A 23,009-nucleotide genomic window follows, 5' to 3' on the forward strand; every position below is an offset into this window, starting at 1 on the left:
CATTTGAATATAAATGCTACAGATAACAAAAAGTAAAAAAAAATCCATATAACCAGAAGTCCGATAGTTGCGTAGAAGCAGATATACAATATAGAAGAATAAATAACATTTAGCATAAAGTATTTTTGTGGGATTCAGGCGGTTATAAAGAGGAACACTGTCAGAAGCACAAGCATTCGTTTGGATTGAGTATATTCTCTTTCATGATAGGTAATATTGTGCTGCAGATTATTATCCTCCGTGAAACTAGCATTCAGCTGACAGGCGACCAGACAGTTGGAAAAGAACAAGGTGTTTTTCATGTCCAAGTCATTCCGTGAAGTGATGCGGCCCTGTGTTTTCTTTTTTCAGACCATCATTAAACAGTTTACACATTCATGCTTCTGTCTGCCTCGTCTCAGTGTGCCAATCAGAAGTGCCAATCAAAGTCGTTTCCCAGACCTCTCTACATTCATTTATGTGCAATTACAAGGCTAAATACTGTGATAGTCCTTAGTATATTGAGCCATATATACACATTCATTTCTGTGTAATATCTGGTATACACAAATCATGTACCGTAACAAAATAAATTTGCATTCCACGGAAACATTCACTCACAGACAGCAGACTGTGACATGAATAGAAGAAAAAAATGAACTGTTGTGGAGATTATGCGAGTGTTACATGTCAGCGTCAACGGTGCAGATGTGCAGAATGCCGTTACAACTTAAATATGGAGTGGCATGCCCACCACCTTAGTACATATATACATACAGACATGGAAGCTACATATTTCTGGGATTACACATTTTCCCTTTTTCATGGTGAGAGTGGAATAAAACCACAGACAGTGTGTAGAGCCTCGCCAAATGGCTGAGGTGTTTGTAGGCCCGGGCACCTTCAAAGATAGGAAAAAGAGGGATCTAAAAAACAAAAAATTAATAATAAATTAAAAGAGGCTCCATGTCTCCACCTGTGGTTGATAACAGTCACTGCATTGTCAACCATATCCAGCAGCCCCACAGAAGCTGTTTCATGTGCAGCAGGTAGACTGCCAAAGCTGCCTCCAGCTCCTCGCACACTCTCTGTGGACGCCGACGGTCTGTGCAGTACATGGCAACGCCCAGGAATGACATCAGCAGGAAGAGGCAGGTGAACAGGGCAAGGTGGGGGCGGGATGGTGTAGTCTCATAGGCTGCACAGGGGGAAAAAACCAGACCGGTTTTTCAGAGTTTTGATTTGTAAATGACGAGCATTTGAATTGCACATTTCTTTTGTCGTTTGAGGCGAGGCCTCAAGTGTCAGGTTTCAGAGGATGTTTTTGTAGATTAGTTAAGCTTACATTAATATTTGCTGTTCCAGGCATTGTCAAACAAGACGTGACAGTGGCGTGCTAAACTCCCCATAGCATGTGTGCCACGTGGAGTCCTAACAATTCTAATGCTAATGCTGCTACAAGCCTGACAGCCTCTTTCCTCTTTATGAGTGCACTTTTGAAACTCTCGTGTGCTCATTAGTAACGTTATTTTTCAGACAGACTTACCACCTAAACAGTCACAATAAGGAATGTCTGCAAAGCCAAAAGAAAAGAGGTCAGTCAGTCACTGAAAGCTGACCTCATGATGTGCAGCAGCTACAAACCAGCTGCTGTACCCTTTCAGTCGCCACTGTCTCTCTTGAACAGACTCCACAGTGCCTCATTTGCATGCATAATTAATTAAAAAGAATAAATCTCTTGCTCATGTGTGGACACCTCTTGGCATTACGTTATTTTTAAGTAGCACAGAACCCCCAAATGACAGTAGTTTATGATGCAATTTCTGGGTGTTTTAATACTAGCTGGGTTTCCTCTTTAATGTAAATTCGAAGGCATGTGCAGCTTTGGGCTGAGGGTTCCTATCTAAGCTGGGATAGCAACACATTTTTAAGAATAAAAATACCAATGAAAAGCACCAGAGGGCAACATGTTCTCTGTGCAAACACATCTTGCAGCCTAAAACCGAGCAGGATGGACTCATTACAAATTGTTTGCGTGCATGCTTTCTCACCGTGCACTGTGGTCTCAGGCTCCCTGAATCGAACTCTGCGCTCGCCTTTACGTTTGTGGTTGAGTTCTGTGTCTAGTCTGTAGTTGGAACTTGGCTTCTTTAGGATGGAGGTGGGGACTTTGCTGTTGGTTAACTACATTAGATAAAATTCACATTGAGCACATTTATTGCATTAAAGGCCAGCAGCAAACAGCTGGAACAGATCTATTCCAAAGAAGCTGCCTCATATAACACAGAAATAAATCAGAATAACACCAACCAGATACCCTCAGGTGTTTTACCTACCTTAGGTTTAAGTGTGTCTTCCTGATGGTGGTGGGTATCCTTTCTGTGGCGTACCTCTGAGTGTTTCTCCCGGTGGGAATGAGGAAGACAGCTGACCGAGTCTCTGAGAGACTCTGCAGCAGCGAAACGTTTGGACAGTGCAGACACACATTGACCCAGAGAGTCTAGGAAGAGAACCATGACCATACAGAACATGAGACGAGCAGCTTAACATCGGAGTCTCCAGTCAAGACAGAGCAGAACTTAAGCTCAACATGCAAATGTACAGGAGGCAAGACGGAAGTGTGTTAACTCCGTCTGCGCCGTGGGAGTTCAGCACAACTGCACAGTGCTCACTGTGTGAAAAAGCTATCAATTATATCAGGCCCTCTAAAAAAATCTGGATCTCATCACAGTTTATAAAAAAGAAATAAATAGAAATAAAAATTAGCCACTACAGACTACACACACATTGCCTAAAGTTGCCTACTATTGTGTATGTGTCAGCATTGCTGGATAAATTCTCTCTCAGATGACTTCAGTTATTAATAAAAACATGCTAGTTACAATAATATCTTAGGTCAGTTATTTAGTCCATGTTTTTACTTCTGGGGAGAACTTTGGCTTTTTAATAGGTGCAGACTTGAATCAAAGATGACTTGAAATGAAGTGAAGGCTCAGATATTTTGGGACACATATGCAATTATAATTTCAACATATCACATACAGTTACAGTTAAGTCTACATCAGCTTGAAAATACATGCAGGCAATGTTCTAGCAGAGGGAGGGGCTGACTGACCTACTTAATGGTCAAGGGTATGTGAGGGACATGGGGTGTAAACACTTAAACCTGCCATCATGGTGCAGGCCAAAAAGGAGCCCTTTCTGCTCAGTGCAAAATGAAACAAAACAATGCACAGAGCCTTAATTTTTCCAGCGTTTCACCAAACATTTTAAGACAAACTGAGGTGAACAACAAGTATTTTTCCCCTTTTTAATGGTCTATATTCATGTCTTGGTGCAGCTGCTCTTGTTCTGCACGGGTGTCTCTGTAAGCTGACTCAACACTAAACTGTTTCTACGTCTTAACAAAATGCACAGTTCAGAGTCAGGTAAGCAAAGCATGCACACTGTGCAACAAATCCACAACCTTAAACTGTCACTCTGCACGTTCCTGTGTCCAACATCACCACAAATGTGAATTAATTTAACATTTTCATGGCATGAGACTGTGTTGTGTGCGCTCTACAACAGGGATTAACATCATAAGACACGGAGGTCTCCACCCTTATTCTATATACTACTCTCTGAATCATACACCCATGTTTGTTTTCACTGTATATTTATGTGCGTACAGTAAATCCCTGTGTCATAAGTGTTTAGTCTGTATTATTCAACTATCCTTTACCTGAATATTCAGTCTTGCCAATTTCAGCATATACGGTTGCCATGAGCTCAAGGCTTCTAGCTGTAATTGGATGGTCATTTCCAAAGGCCCTCTGGTGAATCTTTGTAGCCTGAAAGAAGCAGAGATGTATTATTTTAAAGCTTACAGAAGAGTTATAATATTCTATTGGTTCAAATATCCGATTTTTACATACCTTACCGCTGTATTCTAGGGCAAGATGAGGTCTAAAAGGAAAAGGAAAGACAAATGAAACGAATAAACTAAAGGCAACGCCACTTTGTTTTTCTGGAACAAATATTTGCTGACAATAAATGTGTTACAGTATGTTAATAATGGATGACTTTGAATTATCAAACATCATCTAGCCGACATTTTTCTTCCGTTTGAAAACATAAACATGTTACGGGCAAATATTTCCAGTGACGATAATAATTCCAGACCACAATGAAGCAGAAAAGGCACGCGCTTCATTGTCAGGGGAGCATATCAGTTTCTGTGTTCGGGGCACATCAGCATGACAAATCTAAACACACGTGTGCTGTGATTGGACACGGACAGCAGGGCTGCGGATGCTCAGGTACTTTATGGAGGAAGTGGAAACCTTCTTTTTCTGCCAGCGCTGCCATCCACTGTCTATTCTCAGGGTGAATTACAAAGGGCATGGCGCTCACAGGTTGGTTTACTATCTCCGGCCCCTCTGCCTCACTCCTGCTTAGTGTTAAGCTAGGTGAACACGATGGGTTTCATTGAAGATCTGCCAGCTGTTCCAGTCATATTGGCACTGAAAAGTCTGCCAAGGACATTCATCACCCTAACACCCTCACGTGTGCCTATAGATGTAGAGCAAGCTCTGTTTAGTGTGACAGATGTCAGCTTCGCTGTTCCAAACCCGTACTTTCCTTCAATTAGTAATGGTCAGGTGTCAGTTTGCAATGCTTTAGAAGGTCTTTCTCAGAGGATACGTGATCAGCAAAGGCAGAAAAGCCCTTCACTAGCTCAAAGGACTTCCTATGACATTGTTAAAAGATTTAGTAACAATTACAACTTCCTGTCTGTAAGGAGGAAGCTCTAAAACCACCGCTTATAGCGGGCGCAGTAAGAGATTGGTCATTATTTAAAGAAACCAGAGTCAGTTTGTGTGCAGTTTTTGATTATTTTGTTCAGTCTGTATAATCCTTTCAGAGTAAGTTTGCGAAGTCTGGAAAGAAACCACCAAAGAGCAGAAACGCAATCCTCCACAGCCATGCACAATCAGTACCATCTCATTTAACTTTAACTACTGCATGCTGCTTGCATTAATGAAGCAGTGTAACCAGCCCTCCACCGAGCACACCTTCCACCCTCTGTCACCCTCTCAGGCAATCAGGTTAAATGGCCTAATCCCAACAATGAAAACAGAGGCACAGAAAATGGGTGCATTCTGTGGCCTAACAAAGTACCCCTGCAACAGGAGACACCAGATCCAGTTAAGGTGTTCCTTCTGTAACGCTCGCATAGAGCGTGGTGTCTCTTTTTCTACATCTGCATGAAAATTTGACCATGGCTGAAAAGGCTTGAAGCTGTGGTTTGTTTGGTTGAAGGAATTTGCAGAAATTTCCAGAATGGGAAAACTGCATGTGTAATAGCGATGGCTGCGCTTATAGTTTTGGATAATTAATAAAGATTAAGAGATAGCAACAGAAAAGGTCATCAAACCTTTAGAAAACAGAAAATTCGAAGAAGTTAGGTGACAGTAATTTATTCCTTTTTAACTCATCTTGACATTATTATTAATAAGATGATGACTTCACTTTATAAACAATGGGTTATTCATAATCAAAATGATTAAAATCTTTAACAGCAACAAAGGCAAAACTTACAGTTTGCCTTGTCATATTTAAGCCAGCAACATTTTTTTCATCTCTCTTAGACGATGATGGGCAAAATACAGCAGAATATACAAAAGCACACACACAGCAATGCCTACATCATGCATAAATGATAAATAAGTTAAAGCAAGCACTAAAAGTCAGTTTATTTAATACAGAGAGACCTGAAAGTAGCGGAACATGTAACACCCCATTAATTACAGCGTAACGGAGGCTTTGAGAGGACACAGTTTTACCTACTGTTTGCTCATGATGCAAAGCTGAGCCAGCCGTTCGAGGTGCTGTGCCTGGGAGGCCTGCTCTGAAAGTTCCTCTGGGGTTGTCCATCCCGCGGAGCCCAGCGGAGCCTCCTCTTGAGGCCCTGTTACACAAACACAGGGCATGGAATCACGACCCGACAACGCTCTTTTGAGCTAACCTTGCTCCTCGCTACCCTCCTCTTCCACTGAAGAGTTTAACAAAAAATTAATCTCCCCGAAAGCCGGGTATCTGTCTGTATCAACTTGTCTGGCACTGCTGTGGACTTGAAGCCGGAACAATAAAGAGGAGCCAACTGAGGACTGGAGACACAAGAGATAAGGGCAGGAGGGAGCAGATAAGGGAGTCAAACAACACACTCGCCACACCCCCTGGAGCATTGAGACGCACGCAGAGTGACACACCACAAACATCATGCAAGTACTGAACACACAGAGCACACACATAGAAGATGCTTGGCTTGCAATCCACGCCACATCTAAATGCAAATAAATCATTGTAAGAGGTAAAGACATTAGTCTGCATTACAAAACCGACAAAATGACAATTACATTGGGGGAAACAGAGAAAAGAGGAAAGGGCACATTTTGAAAGCACTGGGGAGGAAAAGAAAGCTGTAAGCTGTAGCTATAGTGCCAGCTCTGCCCCCAGAGAAGTCCAGCATCCAATCTGAATGAGTGCTGAATCAGGGGCTTCAGTATTCTGTAGTGACACACAGCTCGTAATGAGAAACTGTGGCCATTTGTCTTCTACTCCATCCCTGATCTCCACTGTGCCCATGCTACACTGCGCTGCTGCCTCAGCAGCAGACAGAGAGGCAGGCGTCTGGAGCAGCGGCAGCAGCAGGTGATGAATGAGCAGCCTTGCTGTGAATGCTCGCATAAAGCTCGACCGGGTATATTGTAAACAAAGATGGAGTTGGGTAAAATGCGATGTCATATTGCCTGAACAACAACAAGAAAAAAGTATTCCTTCATTTTTACAAAAGTAAAATTGATGAAGAAAAATAACAATGTGTTGATTAACTGTTTTAATCACCAGAAAAATGCCTTTAAAAGTAACTGATCCACTCAAATCCAAGTGAAACCGCAGTTATACTGAGCTACGGACAAACCTGATGACAAATTTTGTGCAGTGAACACAAGACTCTCGGAAAACGTTCAGCAATTCGCTGAAAGAGTTGTGTATTTATTTTACACCAGAGTACTGCCAGATGTCGTGGTTTTCGGAGAAATCGAAATTCTAAGAAATCACGAGGACATGCCAAAACCACACGGATTCAAAGTGCACGCTCTATAGGACATGCTATGTGTTTTCACACATATTCCCAGAAGTACTCCTTGATAGCATAACATGAAAAGTACTTGCCTGTGCTCCCCTGAAGAGCGGTGAGCTCGATCAATGCCACTTCATAGAACATTTTTTCAGCCTGTATGAACTGGAGGGCCTTCCCATCTATTTATATGGGTGAAGGATCAGTCTCGGATATCAGAGGGATTACAGGCAGCTGCTTAAGTTAAAAACAGTCTCTGCTGCACAGCTCATAGACAACACACTTTTTTCACCTCACGGGCAAACACAGCATACAGTACTCCAGGACACATTAGATTAGAGGTCAGTCACTCTGCCTGCTGTTTTTGTGGTTTTGTGAGCCAAAACATGTCAGACATTCAGTCTGATAATATAGACATGCCACATAACGACTCATATCTCTGTTGTATTGCCTTCCTTTGTCGTTTTTGTGTATATTTTTTGTACATGATGTTTTGGACTGATCTGATTTGGCAGGTTTTTGTTTCCATGAAAAGACTCTATTTTAAGCGTCCTAAAAATAGCTCGCTTGAAACATTCCATGCACTTGGTTTTTGTTCCACTGTAAAACGACACCGTTGATGTTTGTCAGGTGAGTTTAAAGACCAATTGGGACGGAGAAGGCTTAAAATAAACTCAGGCGTGCTTGTTTAAATGTCCGACTTAACACCAGATTTCTCATGTGTGCCTCTTTTCAGCTCTGCTGTGACGCTACATGCCAATAAATCCTATAATGCTTTTCATAATATATATGAGCACAGTGCCCCAGTCTTTCTGAAAAATCTTCACAAAGTTCATCTTTGGACATTGGCTGTTTTTCACTCATTTCCTGTCCAGTTTTTTTCCTTGTTTCTTTGTTAACCCACTTAACACTGAAGTATGACTCATTCGGGGGATAAAACAGTGTCGTGTCTACACAGAACAGACAGATTAGCAAAGGAGCAATTTTAAATTGTATCTTTAAGTCAGTTGTGTTGGGGATCTTGTCAAAACTGATGAAAGTATGAACACAGATAATACAGACAGATTTAGACACAACGCAGATCCATCGGGAAACACGTTTGCACATGTTTCAATGAACTTGTGCAACTAATTCCCATTTTCCTGGCAAAATATAAAGAAACATGGTGTGGCTCAAGACTTCTGCACAGTACCGTATTTGCCCGAGAGACAAAGACCCACTACAATTAAAACAAAACAAGATCTAAGATGTAAGAAATGCAAGAAAACGTGTACTCCTGAGCTGATTAGTAACAGGATGAGGAATGGTGATGGATGAATGTTGAAATGCTTTTAGAGGAAGTGCTTTTAAATAATTTAATGTGCTGTACAGAAGAAAAACTGAGCACTTTTATAAGTCACTGGAAAAGGATGACTGTTGTACTGCTTTTGCTTTGATCACATTTTTGAGCAAGCTTAGAGCTCTATTACAAGATGGTTAGAAATACCTGTCACCGCTCCTGGGAGTCACCTGTTTAGCCAGACCATCTGTGAGGGAGGATGAGGGGAACAGCCGTCACCAAAGGTCACAGCGCTACTTCTGTCTGCTATTTTTAGTCAGCCTGGACTATAACAATGCAACAACAGGAACCTCACACAATGCTCTCCTGGGAATGACCTCCATTCTCTCATCCACACCCTCTCTGAAACTGTAATTGGACTACACTCCAAAACTCTGGAACCTTCAAAGGCATCTGATCACACGTGTGCTCACCTCAAGTGTACAACCTATTTTAGTAGGGAGGAAATTGGAATTTGCTGTGGAATAGTACACCTAAGAAACTTGAAACGTGACTTAATTAGATATAACTTAACTAATTGTACTTCAGAAATCTGAAATCGGGATATAACTGCATCTTTATCCGAAATCCACCTTTATTGGAAGTTAAAGTCCGCGTGTGCCACGCAGTTTTCTTTCCATGAAACACATATCAGTAACACTCATGAGCTAAAACAGCTTTTGGCTTTGAATAAAGGTCATTTGTGGACGGTTCCAGCTCTGATAACAACACATCAAGCCTTAAGCAGTCATTGCACTGGTACTATGACTATCAAGTGCAACTAATATAGTTTATTTGTCTGGACTCATTGGTTTTCTTATCATGCTTTTGGTTAGAAATAACACATGAGAAGACGCTGCCAATCCTGTTCTCATACAGCATTTGCGTGACACTAAAAAGTTCCCACATCCTGCTCCCAGTTTGAGCAGACTGACCCCTCACCTCACCTCCCCAGAGGGTATTCACAAATGCACCAAAACATCACTGCTTCAGCTTCTGTGATTATCATGAAAAATACTAAAAGAACTGAAAGGTTGGAAGCAAGTTAAACGGCAAAAATGGGTCAATCTCGAAGCGTTGTTTTCGTGACTGCAATAACCCTTTTTCATTCTTATGCAAACTATTTCAGTCTGTATCTGACCTGCAATGCTTGTAATTTCACATTAAACCAAAACAATATGCGTTGCATAATAAAATAGCCAAATCTGACATGACACCACACGCTACTCTTACTGACTTCAGGAAAGAGTGTATCGTATGCTAAAAAAATTTAACCCCATCTTGGAAGATGACCCTTGTAAGTAGATACCTTTCCATGCTGAGAGGGGCGAACTGTAATGGCTATTGACAAAATGAAGCTCAGCAAATTGACCTATTTTGGAAAATGGACAGTGAGCGCTAGAGCCCTGCTGAGGTAGATAACCTGAGCTGGCAAGTAAAGTGTTGGAGTGTCTCAGTAACAGAGAGAGGAGCCATGGAGGTAATATATCCTGAAACATAACACCTCTCTATTATCTCTCTGTCCTTTACAGCTATAGTTTATAGAAGCAGTGAAGTGGCAATGCACAGGCTAGTCAGCGCAGATACGGGTTAATTAGTGCTTTCCCACTCTGTTGTGTGGAGATAAGAGCCTACAAATCCTCTTAAGAGACAGACACACAACCTGGGCTCCACACAAAACATGAGGCATTTGGGGACAAATGCCTCAAAGACATCCCCTCATCCTCTCTGCTTTACATTGCTTTCTATAAAGGGTCTACACGGTTCATTGTGGTGGAATTTGCCAAGCTTGCCTCAGTGACAAGCCTTTACACAACAGGTTTACAGAGTCGAAGAGCTAGTTTTATAGTTAGCTGCTTGCTAGAGGCTTAAAGGACAGGGGCAGAAAAAGTGTCAGATCAGCTTTTCCTCTTTTGTTAGTAAAGGATACAATTCTTTTCAGTGATGAAGAGTTCTGCAATCTGTAAAGCATAAAAAACAACCAAGGGACGTAGTTAAATATTAAATAATTCACTTCCAACATCACAGACGGGTAGGCGTATGCATGATGTCACGAGCTGTCAAAACAAATAATTGTGCTCTCCTCACAGCACTGTTGGGCTGGTCAACATCATGCCATGCATTCCAAAGTTGTGGAGTAAAGGCTATGTTTTGACATCAGGGACATTCCTTCAGGCACAAGCAAAGACGGTTAAAACTGTAGCTCTACCTTTGTGGGAGGGTCTTCTAAAGCAACCCCAGTGTTTAATCTGCTAAGACTTTGGCCTTGGCTGCACAGAGCCCAAACATAATGCCTCTGATCTCACGCATAGCCCACACACCATGGGGGAAATATTAACGGGATACTACGCTATTACCATAAACAGTGCCACTGTTTCTATGGAATACATTAGGCTTGAACTCAGCACCGCTAATAGCAGCATGCACATCATCAGTTCTACGAGACCGAATGATTTTACAGTGTCAACACAGAGACCCATGATGAACTGTGCTGTCAGGTTTGACATTGAATATACTGAATGTGTCCTTTGTGTTGTGATGTTTGCTAATTTATGACGCTCAAAAGGAGAAGTGATGCACATGTGTTTGGACAGCTGTGCAAATACATGGTAGGGCAAAAAATGTGTAGATGTAGGTAACACACACGTGAATTCATGCTGGCACATGTGGAAGAGAAAGACACACAGAAAGACAGAATCTATGGCTGTGTGACATTTTGTGGGTGTGAGTATATCCAGTTCCCATCTGGCTCACCTGGTGTAAGCAGTTGGGCAGAGAGGTGAAGTTCTGCACATGAGTCAGTCCCAGCAGGCAGCTGAGGAAGCAGTGGAGGGCGGCCTGGTACTCCCCCTGCTGCTGGAGCTGCTGTCCCAGCTCAAACAGGCCCTCCCTCCCTCCGTTCAGCATCCCCAGTCCCAGCCAGAGTCAGCGCTGCCTCCCATCAGAGCTCCACCGGCCGAGGACGAGCGTTCCTCCCTTCACCAGTCTGCTGAAGCACCACAGGTAGAAAGAAGCAGCCACACAGTGAAATGTTTTCAGACCGCTGCCGCTCACATGAATCAAAACAGGAATGTGACAGGAGGAGGAGGGAGCAGTGCAGCTTCCTCTCAGTCTCGTCTGTGCACAGTAAGTCAAGGACAGGTTGTAAGGAGCAGTCTGAGGGAGCACTGGCGACTCACACAGAAAAGATTCATTCCCCTCCCTCCTCCTAGGCTGCACCAGGAAAGGAGGACAGAGGAAGTTGGAGAGTATTTGCTGTTTGAGTGACAGCGCTCTCAGCCAATCCCTGCTCTAAACATGTACAGTAGCTCCTCCAGAGTCTGCTGAGCACATTGAGTCTCTCTCCAATCCTCGAACAGGGAAACTGCAAAGGTTTATGTTTTGATGATGAAAAGCAAACATAGTGGCACATGTATATTATCTACTACAGCTTTAAATATTGCATATAATTCGATTCACTTTTGTGAGAACCCCTTTTTTTCCTCTGATACTGTGCTGTGTGCAGTACATTATGCATATTAACAGTATGAGGAAATTTTGATTCTTACTGCCCTGCTCATGATTTATAAATGAGACATACATAAGAATTATTCACCAAATGCTGTGTTAGCATGTTTTTGGAATACAGTGCAACCAAGCACAATTCTGTAACGGAAAGAAAACCGCAGAGAAAAACACAGGATCATTAGAAATAGCCATATAAGAGAAAAGACTCACTATCCAAACAAGGACAACAAATATTTATTCAGGAGGAGCGCCTCCTGCGGATGTTTGCTCACTTACCTTAACACTCAACACTAATCCGAGGCAAACCTGTGCCAACAGGAATGGACGGGATGTAGAGATGAGTGATATGGCCATATCTTGATTGCTGGATCATATAGAAGATCATGACTCTGAGAGCAGCATCCCTACTGTCAGTCCATTTGGTCATAAGCTTGGCAGGAGGAGGAAATGAATGGTGTACAACAAGGCAAATGGGCAGAGTCAGTCTCCATTAGTGTCCAATGCACCTTGCTAAGCAAGATGGGATTTTAATGGTTAGTAAAGCTGGGGAATGGGAGATGAGAAGGCATTAAACTCGCACTTCGGGTCAGGTGTCGAACTGTGAACAGCGCAAATTTATCTATAAGCTGTGAGGTGACATTATGCTGATGCAGGCCAACTTATCTCCTTCCTGCCCAGAGACCTGGATAAAACAGACACGTAATTGTGCTTGCTCTACCATCCTGCTGCACAGCCATAATGCAGTTAGACAGTAAGCAAAGCTTCTGATATGAGTGAGTTGGAAGGCCACTGGCAGAGAGTGTGGATCTCCATTTCAAAACTGCAGGCCAGCCAAACTGAAACGACACACTGAACTGTGAAGGGACTGGATCTTTATCTATTGGGGCAACTATGCAACTGGAAGCCCACCCAAAACATAGAGAACAATCCTTTCAAAAATACTGTGTTTTTCCAACCATGAAAAAACTCCATCATCGTTAAATGATCTGGAAGCCCTCAGCCTGGGTAATGCCCACTACACTGAAATCAACTGATGAGAGAAACAATATTTAAACAGTTGATGCTCTTGCAAATACGTCATAAAACAGTAGTTATAAAATATAAATCACCATAAAACTGATATGCAAAGTTGACATCATAAAAAACTCACACTTCTATATACCATGCATGTGATGTCTGTACAACTGCTGTCTTGCATTTTGCATGTTGGCTGGGATGCTGTTGGACAATTAACTCTTTTGACTTGCTCCCAACGCAGAAACACAGATCTTTTATTTACAATTGTTTTGACATAGATATAGATTGATGGTCACTAGTCCGCAGGGTGAGAATGGAAATCTACCTGTTATTGGAATATTGATTGCCTGTCCCGTGGAGTTGGTAGACCTATACATCAGTATGATCAGCAAACACAGCCCCCACTGCCCAGGGACACCAATACACCACACTAATGTAAAGAGATAGCGAGCAGCAGACTGCAGAGTGGAATGAAACTGTCATTCACAGATATAAATTTAACTTCTGCAGGTTATTGCAGAGCAGTAAACTTTGGTATATTAAATTAGTGTTAATGGTTTGTGTAATGCACATTTGCAGTGTTTTGCAGGTTGGACTGGTTTATATATCACCGCACTCCCTCAGTACACAAGTGTGCAATTTGGTATGAAATGATGAACTTTACTGTTAATTATCAGCAGATTAAAATCAATGCATCCTTTACTTTAATACTGGAAACCTTAGTCTTAGTTTCTCTGCCTCATGCATACTTGAACTTTTCTCTGCACGACTTAATGTAATGAGAAAATCTTTCGCTATTAAAAAGAGTATTTGCTAGATTAACACATTTTGCTTTGTCCAGCAGGTTTGCAGGGGAACATTGCTGCTCTTGTGTCCTCCCGTCATTTCTCAACACTGCGCATGACCCTACATCAGCATATACTATTTATATTTCCCGCATTGTGCACATACAGCTACTCTATGCAATTTTGCTATAGCCTAGAGGTCTCTGATATGGAATATATTCCTCTGTATGAGTGACAGCAGCTACATCCCAAGCTACGGTATGCCAAGTCCAAAGATATGAAGCCAACACTAAGTATTCTTCTTGACATGAGGCCACCAAGATATCCTGCAGGACTGCAAGCTTGCACAAAACACCACATCCAATATGAAACCTTGCATCCCTTTTTAAAGATATAAATATTATGCTCTGTTCTTGATTCCTGTGGTCTGTTTAAACCCATCCACTTTCCCACTGGTGCACCAGCATCCCTCAAAGACTCAGGCTCTGGCAGTTTAATAGGCTTGGTCCTGACACCCCCAGCTACTGAAAGGCAGTTTATGACCTCCATGTAATCAGCAGTAAACGCTGCCACCATCTGTCTCTTTTTACTCAATTATCTGACCCAGTGACTTTTACTGACAAACACTGTCCAGGTAAACAAAGTAACGCAAATCCCCCTGCTAAGATTCTGACACATCTATACATCATTTAACACAGATTTCTTTTTGATCAGGTCTCGCTCCAACTGTGCCTTGCAACAAAGGGCAACATTCATTTAGGAGAAGAAAACTAGGAAGTATGGCTGCGATATTATCGCCTAAACGATCATAACTGGTTACTGTGAAAAAGTCACACATGTTACACATTCAGTCAAGACTAATAACATAGCTTATCTTAAAATCTTAATGAAAGGAACCTCTTAACTTGGTTTGTAATGACTCGTCTCTGTCACAGTGTATTAAAATCACTTCATTAAGAATTCTTGATTAAAAGGAATCGCCTTATATGGCATCTCTGGTGAGCTCATTATCTTTTGCTCTACTCTTGCAACCCCTAGTGGACAATCCACAGATGTAAAGGAATCTCACACACTCAACACACACTTCTGATGAAGCTTTGCAGAAAAGGGTGACCAAATCTGCTCAAATCTACATATATTTTTACAGTGTGAGTGATCCCTGCTGTCCGTCTCTGATCTTTTGAGACAAACAAAGAACATTCAAATATTAGAGTGATGTCTTTATTCATCAATCTTTTTACAACACCAGTCAAGATAGAAAACAAAAATCTGGGCCAGGAGACATGTGTGCAATCATCTGAAGGCACACATGTCTCCTGGCCCTCCTTGCTTATTCACAGCCCACAGCATCTGTCTGCAAAAAGAAAAAGTGAAGGCTTGTTTTGTCTGTGTGGGAGGTAAATTACTGACAACAGCCAGCGACAGAAGACTACATTGACTTCTTAATAAATTTAAGTGACACTGCAATTCACATGTGACAACAGCTATGATGTGACTGCTGGCTGTTTGAGATGTCGTCGACTCCCACTTGTTCAGTCTAATAAGGCCTCTTGATTTATCACATATAGGAACGTGGCTTTCCTCAAAGCTGTCTCCTCTTTTTTTCTGTTAGCTTTTGTCTTAGGTCTCAATTAAATGCTTACAAAACATGATGTCAGAGGATGAGACAGGACTAACGACACTCACAGCTTACTCATTTTATCTGGGATACGATGATGCAGACAATCACGGGATCTCTGCCACACTTCATTAACATACAGTGGGGCAAAAAAGTATTTAGTCAGCCACCGATTGATTGTGCAAGTTCCCCCACTTAAAATGATGACAGAGGTCAGTAATTTGCACCAGAGGTACACTTCAACTGTGAGAGACAGAATGTGAAAAAAAATCCATGAATCCACATGGTAGGATTTGTAAAGAATTTATTCGTAAATTAGGGTGGAAAATAAGTATTTGGTCACCCCAAACAAGGAAAATCTCTGGCTCTCACAGACCTGTAACGTCTTCTGTAAGAAGCTTTTCTGTCCCCCACTCGTTACCTGTATGAATGGCACCTGTTTGAACTCATCATCTGTATAAAAGACACCTGTCCACAGCCTCAAACAGTCAGACTCCAAACTCCGCCATGGCCAAGACCAAAGAGCTTTCGAAGGACACCAGGAAAAGTATTGTAGACCTGCACCAGACTGGGAAGAGTGAATCTACAATAGGCAAGCAGCTTGGTGTGAAAAAATCAACTGTGGGAGCAATCATCAGAAAATGGAAGACATACAAGACCACTGATAATCTCCCTCGATCTGGGGCTCCACGCAAGATCTCATCCCGTGGGGTCAAAATGATCATGAGAACGGTGAGCAAAGATCCCAGAACCACACGGGGGGACCTGGTGAATGACCTGCAGAGAGCTGGGACCAAAGTAACAAAGGTCACCATCAGTAACACACTACAACGGCAGGGAATCAAATCCCGCAGTGCCAGACGTGTTCCGCTGCTGAAGCCAGTGCATGTCCAGGCCCGTCTGAAGTTTGCCAGAGAGCACATGGATGATACAGCAGAGGATTGGGAGAATGTCATGTGGTCAGATGAAACCAAAGTAGAACTTTTTGGTATAAACTCAACTCGTCGTGTTTGGAGGAAGAAGAATACCGAGTTGCATCCCAAGAACACCATACCTACTGTGAAGCATGGGGGTGGAAACATCATGCTATGGGGCTGTTTTTCTGCCAAGGGGACAGGACGACTGATCCGTGTTAAGGACAGAATGAATGGGGCCATGTATCGTGAGATTTTGAGCCAAAACCTCCTTCCATCAGTGAGAACTTTGAAGATGAAACGAGGCTGGGTCTTCCAACATGACAATGATCCAAAACACACCGCCCGGGCAACAAAGGAGTGGCTCCGTAAGAAGCATTTGAAAGTCCTGGAGTGGCCTAGCCAGTCTCCAGACCTCAACTCCATAGAAAATCTGTGGCGGGAGTTGAAAGTCCGTGTTGCTCGGCGACAGCCCCAAAACATCACTGCTCTCGAGAAGATCTGCATGGAGGAATGGGCCAAAATACCAGCTACTGTGTGTGCAAACCTGGTAAAGACCTATAGTAAACGTTTGACCTCTGTTATTGCCAACAAAGGTTATGTTACAAAGTATTGAGTTGTATTTTTGTTATTGACCAAATACTTATTTTCCACCCTGATTTACGAATAAATTCTTTACAAATCCTACCATGTGGATTCATGGATTTGTTTTTCACATTCTGTCTCTCACAGTTGAAGTGTACCTCTGGTGCAAATTACTGACCTCTGTCATCATTTTAAGTGGGGGAACTTGCACAATCGGTGGCTGACTAAATACTTTTTTGCCCCACTGTAGCTTTAATTCAAACCAACTGTTTGAGGCTGCATAGTCATGCTGTTTACAGTGTCTCAACCAACAAGCACTTAAAGCATTTTCTTTTTCTGTTAGCTACACCAGCACAATTCAGAGCTGCGCTGGGCATGCTACAGATGCAAATCAGCTAAGATGCAGTTAGAAATACTGTGATATTGGACTCATGGACTTATTTTAGAATGTGAATGCCACATTTACTCTGCATCAGCTGACATGAGCATAATGGTAGCAATCCTTTTAAAGGTTTTGTGGTGTCGTGAAACAGGTGATTGAAAACAGCCTACCTGCCACCTGTGTTAAGAAGTCACCTGCAGCCTCGCTGATTTTGTTTCTGCTTGCCATTTAATCATTTATCAGTGTCCCATGTTCCCCCTTTCTTCCCGCATAATCATGCAGGTGTGGGTTAGTCCATCAAGTGCTTGCAAATAGATGTTTTCTCCACTTAAGGGGAAAAAATAATGGTGAGGTCTGGGAGGCTTTCATAGCAACACTTTAATCTAACAATTTTCTCAATATGAGACATGTGAGAAGAGCACTTGAGCACAGACAAGAGTCTAAACATGAATCTGGGAACCTAATAGGGATACTACAGAGTGGTGATGGCTGTACTGTGTTCAGTTTTCTCTATTAGAAACTGAGTCAGAGAGAATGACTTAATAGTGAAACCAAAACTTGTGTGTGATACTACATTATGAACATCCTGATTGAAGGATCACTTTCTTTTTGCATATTATATAAAGTCGGTTACAAAGGAACTAAAAAGGCCCTCGGAGAGGGCTGATTTATGATCCCAAAACGCAAAAAATGAATGGGTTGTTTTTGTTCCACTTCTCCACTTAGATTTCTGAAAGTTGGCCAGGCAGTAAAAAAAGTCCATGCAAAACCTTTGCAAAATTTTTATGTGCATTTGAACTTTTTTTGCATAAAAAAAGGGAACATCAACTGTTTTAATCCTGTTTTAATATAGCGCTGAGGAAACTTTAATGTAGTGAGCTCCTCGTGTACGATTTATCTTATCCTCTGCCACAAGAGGAGCTCAGTGTCATGGTCAATCAACCACTGATGCAGGCAGCTCCAGAGAAACACTCCCCACTTCATCTGGAATAAGGGGTTGTTATGGAAGGGCAGAGAAGGCGAGTGACCAGCAGGGAGTGACCAAACACAGTAAATGTTTATGTGTCATTATCCATCCTTCAAGAGAAGCGCTCCACTTTCATTCCAGACTTCCCTTTTTTATTGTAGTCCATTCAAAACTGGGATAAAAGGCCTTTAAATTTAATTGGTTGGAAAATTTGGTCGTTTTGTTTTTGGTGGCAAACTGGTGCTACTGTACATAGTTAATCCTGGTCATTTCCAGCCATTTTACATGCGAGTGGTTTAGAAAGACTCGGGGAAATTGGCTCATCACTCAGTAGAGCTGTGAGATTTCTGCTGATGACATTTCCATTAACAACAGGGTATAATACGTTTATAGATTCCCATTTTCTTGGCCCTTTAATTTCTCCCTTTGCAACACAATTCCTAACAGCTGCATGTGCGGGAGGACAGAGGACTTTATAGATTGACCATACAGTGAATCTATAGGCAGTGCTGACACAGCATTGTGATATGGCTGATATAGTCAACTATGAACATGCAGTGTTATAGTAACAGAACCCCAGAGAATAAAAGAGTTTATATTCTTGCACTCTTAAACCTGCCACTGAATGTGCTCATGAAGATATTTTCAGATAATGACACTGAAATGATGAGATGATCATAAAAATGGATTTTCTAAATGTATGGAGGAACAAGAAGAAAATCACTAATGAAAGCTATTGAAACCAGGCTTCCTGTTACTGTGTTATTGCCCAGTTTTCAGCTGTTCTGGTATTAACAGACAGCTCCTACCACAAGATGTCCATTAATTGGCAGTATTTGATTAAATTCTCAATGGCCAGCTCTCCTTATGGAGGTTAATTGGGTTTGCAAGACACTGATGACATGATCTTTTAATGGAATGGAGAGAGCAGAATTTTTTTATTTGGGTGCAGACGTGCAGACTTGACAACTTTGAGACAGGATTATGATCAAAAATAATATGCTTTGATATACAAGTGAACCAACAACCTCTGCAGTGGTGTTAATATAAGCAGAGGATCACTGGGATCATTGTCATGCTGAGAAACGAAGCTGTTGCAAATCAGATGGCACTTTTCTGCATTTATAATTCCAATGACCGTGCCAGCAAAGCCCCAAACCATAACAGAGCCTTTAGACCCTCTCTGTTGTAACTCTCTCCTGAGCTCCTCTGTGCATACTGACCTCACTTTCTCCTTCGTTCCTTCCTTAAGAATAACTTCTTGAAAACCATCCTTTCACTGAGGCCATTTCTGATGAGGCTTCAGTAAGCAGATGGAGAAAGTGAAGGGCCAGACTTTTTAGATTCATAAAGACATGACTTTCAGTTACTGTTCATCTGCCCATTTTGTCCTTCACTTGCTCGGTTTCCTCAGATTTTTAAGAATAAACTGCACATCACGTTTTAGCTAACTCTTTTGTGGGAATCACCTTCAAAATATGCCTGTAAAATCGTTATCTTTGTCATTTTTTTGTTGATTCAACTAAAAATACAGAAACAAATAGTGTGTTTTTTTTCCAACAGGCCTCTAGTAATAAATACATTTAAGATACAATGTAAAATTGGTCCCCGATTTGTGGGGATAGGTTAATTGAAAAATCTAAATTGCCCATAGGTGTGAATGCGGGAGTGAATGTGAGTGTGAATGGTTGTCTGTCCCTGTGTGTTGGCCCTGCGACAGACTGGCAACCTGTCCAGGGTGTACCCCACCTCTCGCCCTATGACTGCTGGGATAGGCTCCAGCGCCCCCCGCAACACTGAGAAGGATAAGCGGAAGCGAATGGATGGATGGAAAATTGGTTCTTTGTATTCTCTTATGTGTGGACACAACACTGGTTCATCCCTTTAGTTAGGTGCCTTTTTTAGTCTTGAATCATTCACAGGTCAGTGTAAAGTGGCTTAATAAAAGAAATTTCTGTAAATGGTCAGGTACAAGGACTGAATTGAAATGAGAGAAAAAGCAGACAAAGAAAGTACAAAGAAAAACTTTCAAAAGCCGGAGAACTGTTAGTAAAAACTGATTAAAAAGAGTAACAAGAGTCTGGCTCCTTGGAAGGAAAACATAAAGAAATGAGGGGTAGCTCATTTTGCACATTAGTATAAAAAAACATTATGCTCGAAACAAAAAGTTGCCTTAATTCACTTTACTATTTGTACACTAAAATGGAAGTGTATATTAATTGTGGATCATGGGAAAATTCACAAGCGCCCACTCAGCAGCCAAGAGTCATTGGAGGTACTTCCAAGCTTGGGAACCAAGAGCATATAAGACAACCAAGGCACAGAGGCAGTGCTCATGTCTCTTTGAACTGTAACATTAAAAAAAATTGTGGGAGATCTACACCTGATCTGCCCTGTGTTGATTAAACAATAATAATTAAATTGGTCACCGAAAGCCAAGAGCTGCCGCTCCACGAACTGCTTATTTACAGAGTCATCAACCTCTGGACAATTTCATCATGGGAAATAAACAGCCAGGGTCACGTCCTTCACTGGTGAAATACGTCAACTCCTCTGTGAGGTACCACGTTAATAAAACATTCTGGCACAGAGACATAAAACTCAAATATTAGGTGCAGACTCACACACCAGCACTGTTTAGTCTAGTGGTGGCTCCAGTTAAACAATTTCAAACCACTGCAAAATAATAGGGAAAGGAGCTTGGGGTGAAATTTCAGGGCACTTAATTAACAGAATCCAGTTGGGATTTGACATAATTTGGATTCTTGGTTAAATGATAAAAAATTGGAAGTGTGCACACAGTACACAGTAAATAATTTAAAAAATAGAAGAGAAAAAAGCTACAAAAAACTGTCAAACTAAAACCACATGAAAAAAAGTAAAAAGTAGTAGAAAAAACAGAGGAGCAGACAATAAATAAGGACTTGATTTTATGAAACAAAGCTACCTCTAAGCTCGAAATTTCCCCAGTAATTTCTTTTCCCTGTCTCAAAGCTACTCCCTGCACTGTGTTGTAGGTTTTGATGTACGGATAAGGAGATGGATTAGAATAAAAGCTGAACATAATTGCTTGTTGTTGAAATGAATCAGGTCGTTTACTCAAAGGGGAATGACAGCAATCATCGACATGTCGATTTTAAAGCACCTCCTATATCTTAACTGAGCTGAAGCCATGCTCCCTGCTCCAAACAAACAGACCTTTAAAAAAATGATGTTTTAACTGTTTTCATCTGGCTGTGACGCCTGTAAAAACCGTGTCCACTAAAGACATTGCGTGTGGGTCTGGAACTCTCACGGGAAATCTAGTAGTTTGTTTGGCAGGAAACAGAAGGTGTAAACAAATGGAAGGCAGGGGAGGATTTACAGCTTCCCGATGCATACATCTCTGGTGGGACAATCCCACCTTCTCTGCCATGGCTCATTCTGACAGGCCGCAAAGAGGCAGTCATAGAGACTAACCTGCTGTGCCTGTGAGTGCTGCGATGTACTGCTGAGCTTGTGTTATACAATGCAGAGGTAAAATGTACTAAAACTGCAGAATTACCTTCCATGCAGTAAATTCGGCCGAGGAAAAACATATGGCTAGCTGGAAACAGCTGGTAGTGGATTTGTGCCAGCTATAAAAGTTGAAATAAATATCCAGAGCAGCCTTTTAATTTGTGTAACATTTATTTTTGGGGGAATTCCTCAGGTTAAAAAGTAAGCCATTACCTAGTTCAGTTGGCCATAGCAGTAATTGGCTTTGAAGCAATTTAGGAATCTTAATTGTTCCCTTCTTTCCTCAGGTACAACTGCATTAATTCTTTGTGGCATAGATTTAGCAAGGTGCTGGGAACATTCCTCAGAGAGTTTGCTCCATATTTGAACAATAAATCAGAAGTTTCTGAAGTGCTAATATTATTATATACATATACAACAACCATGCTGCATTCAAAATCCCTTAAATCACTTTTCTTCCAGATTTTGATGCTTGTTTTGAACTTCAGCAGTTCATCTTGACCTGTCTACAAGCCTAAATGCATTGAACTGCTGCTGTTTGTTTAGTTGATTTGATATTTGTTTTAATGACCAGCTGATGAAGTGTACCCATCTATTTATGAACCACTCTTTCTGTAGAAAGATAAATAATCATTTATCAAACATAAGTATACTGTAACATTTCTATTACACATTTTAGGGGAGCTCAAGGAAACTGATGACTTCAGTTGCAAAGGGAAGTATTTACATCAGGAAACTAACATAACGAATTATGTAAAGGTATCCAAACAGAGTACAACTTTAACCCTTTAAGACCTACCATAGAACTAAGTCCGCCAGAACTTATATTATATTTTTTTCCCATGCTGTAGTGCCATTTTTGGGAGCATTTCAAGTTACTATACATCAATACAACCATTATAGCCCAAATTTTAATGATATGTATGCATTAAGTGCATAGTAATTACATAAATTGCAAAAAAGTGCAATAAACTACAAAAAAATTGAAAATTGTTTTTGTTTTTTTAACATATATTTCTAGTTAGAGAAATTTAAGAGGTTTATCCCTCAAAACTGTAAATACAAAAAAGTTGCAAAAAATAGTTTCCCACCACAGGAAATTTATTTTGAGTGTCTTCATAGTTTTTTTCTGAAATACACCAATTTTTATATACTGCAGGAAAAACGAAAAATAATTTTTATAATGCAAAAAAACAGCATATGCATCAAAATAAACTATTTCCAGCAGTGCAATATGAGTTCTAAGCATCCCAGAAACGACACAGAAAGTCATAAAGTAGAATATAACTTTTAAAAACACCAGTATAGGCTTATAA

General features: G+C 41.3%; 1 protein-coding gene across 3 annotated transcripts; it reads right to left on the minus strand.

Moving 5' to 3' along the window:
- Nucleotides 1-337: 337 nt before the first annotated feature.
- Nucleotides 338-12,219, minus strand: lg19h14orf180 (linkage group 19 C14orf180 homolog). 3 transcript variants are annotated; one of them, XM_085256484.1, is made up of 11 exons: nt 12,204-12,219; nt 11,175-11,406; nt 10,351-10,381; nt 7,198-7,284; nt 5,812-5,932; nt 3,897-3,927; nt 3,704-3,812; nt 2,316-2,479; nt 2,031-2,163; nt 1,526-1,552; nt 338-1,177 (listed from the first exon to the last, which is right to left on the minus strand). In XM_085256484.1, exons 2-11 carry the CDS (start codon nt 11,325-11,327, stop codon nt 972-974), a joined length of 1,062 nt encoding a protein of 353 aa, XP_085112610.1. In that variant the 5' UTR covers nt 11,328-11,406; nt 12,204-12,219; the 3' UTR covers nt 338-971. The 3 variants fall into 3 exon arrangements, with proteins under 3 accessions (XP_085112610.1, XP_085112609.1, XP_085112611.1); XM_085256483.1 differs by lacking the exon at nt 12,204-12,219 and having other exon boundaries at nt 11,175-11,623; XM_085256485.1 differs by lacking the exons at nt 1,526-1,552; nt 12,204-12,219 and having other exon boundaries at nt 11,175-11,618.
- Between the last annotated feature and the right edge of the window lie 10,790 nt (nt 12,220-23,009).

This window comes from Mchenga conophoros, linkage group LG19 (genome assembly GCF_057382185.1).
Source record: "Mchenga conophoros isolate Kocher_MC1m ecotype Shallow Benthic linkage group LG19, M_conophoros_male_GT1.1, whole genome shotgun sequence".
Classification (NCBI taxonomy): Eukaryota; Metazoa; Chordata; class Actinopteri; order Cichliformes; family Cichlidae; genus Mchenga; species Mchenga conophoros.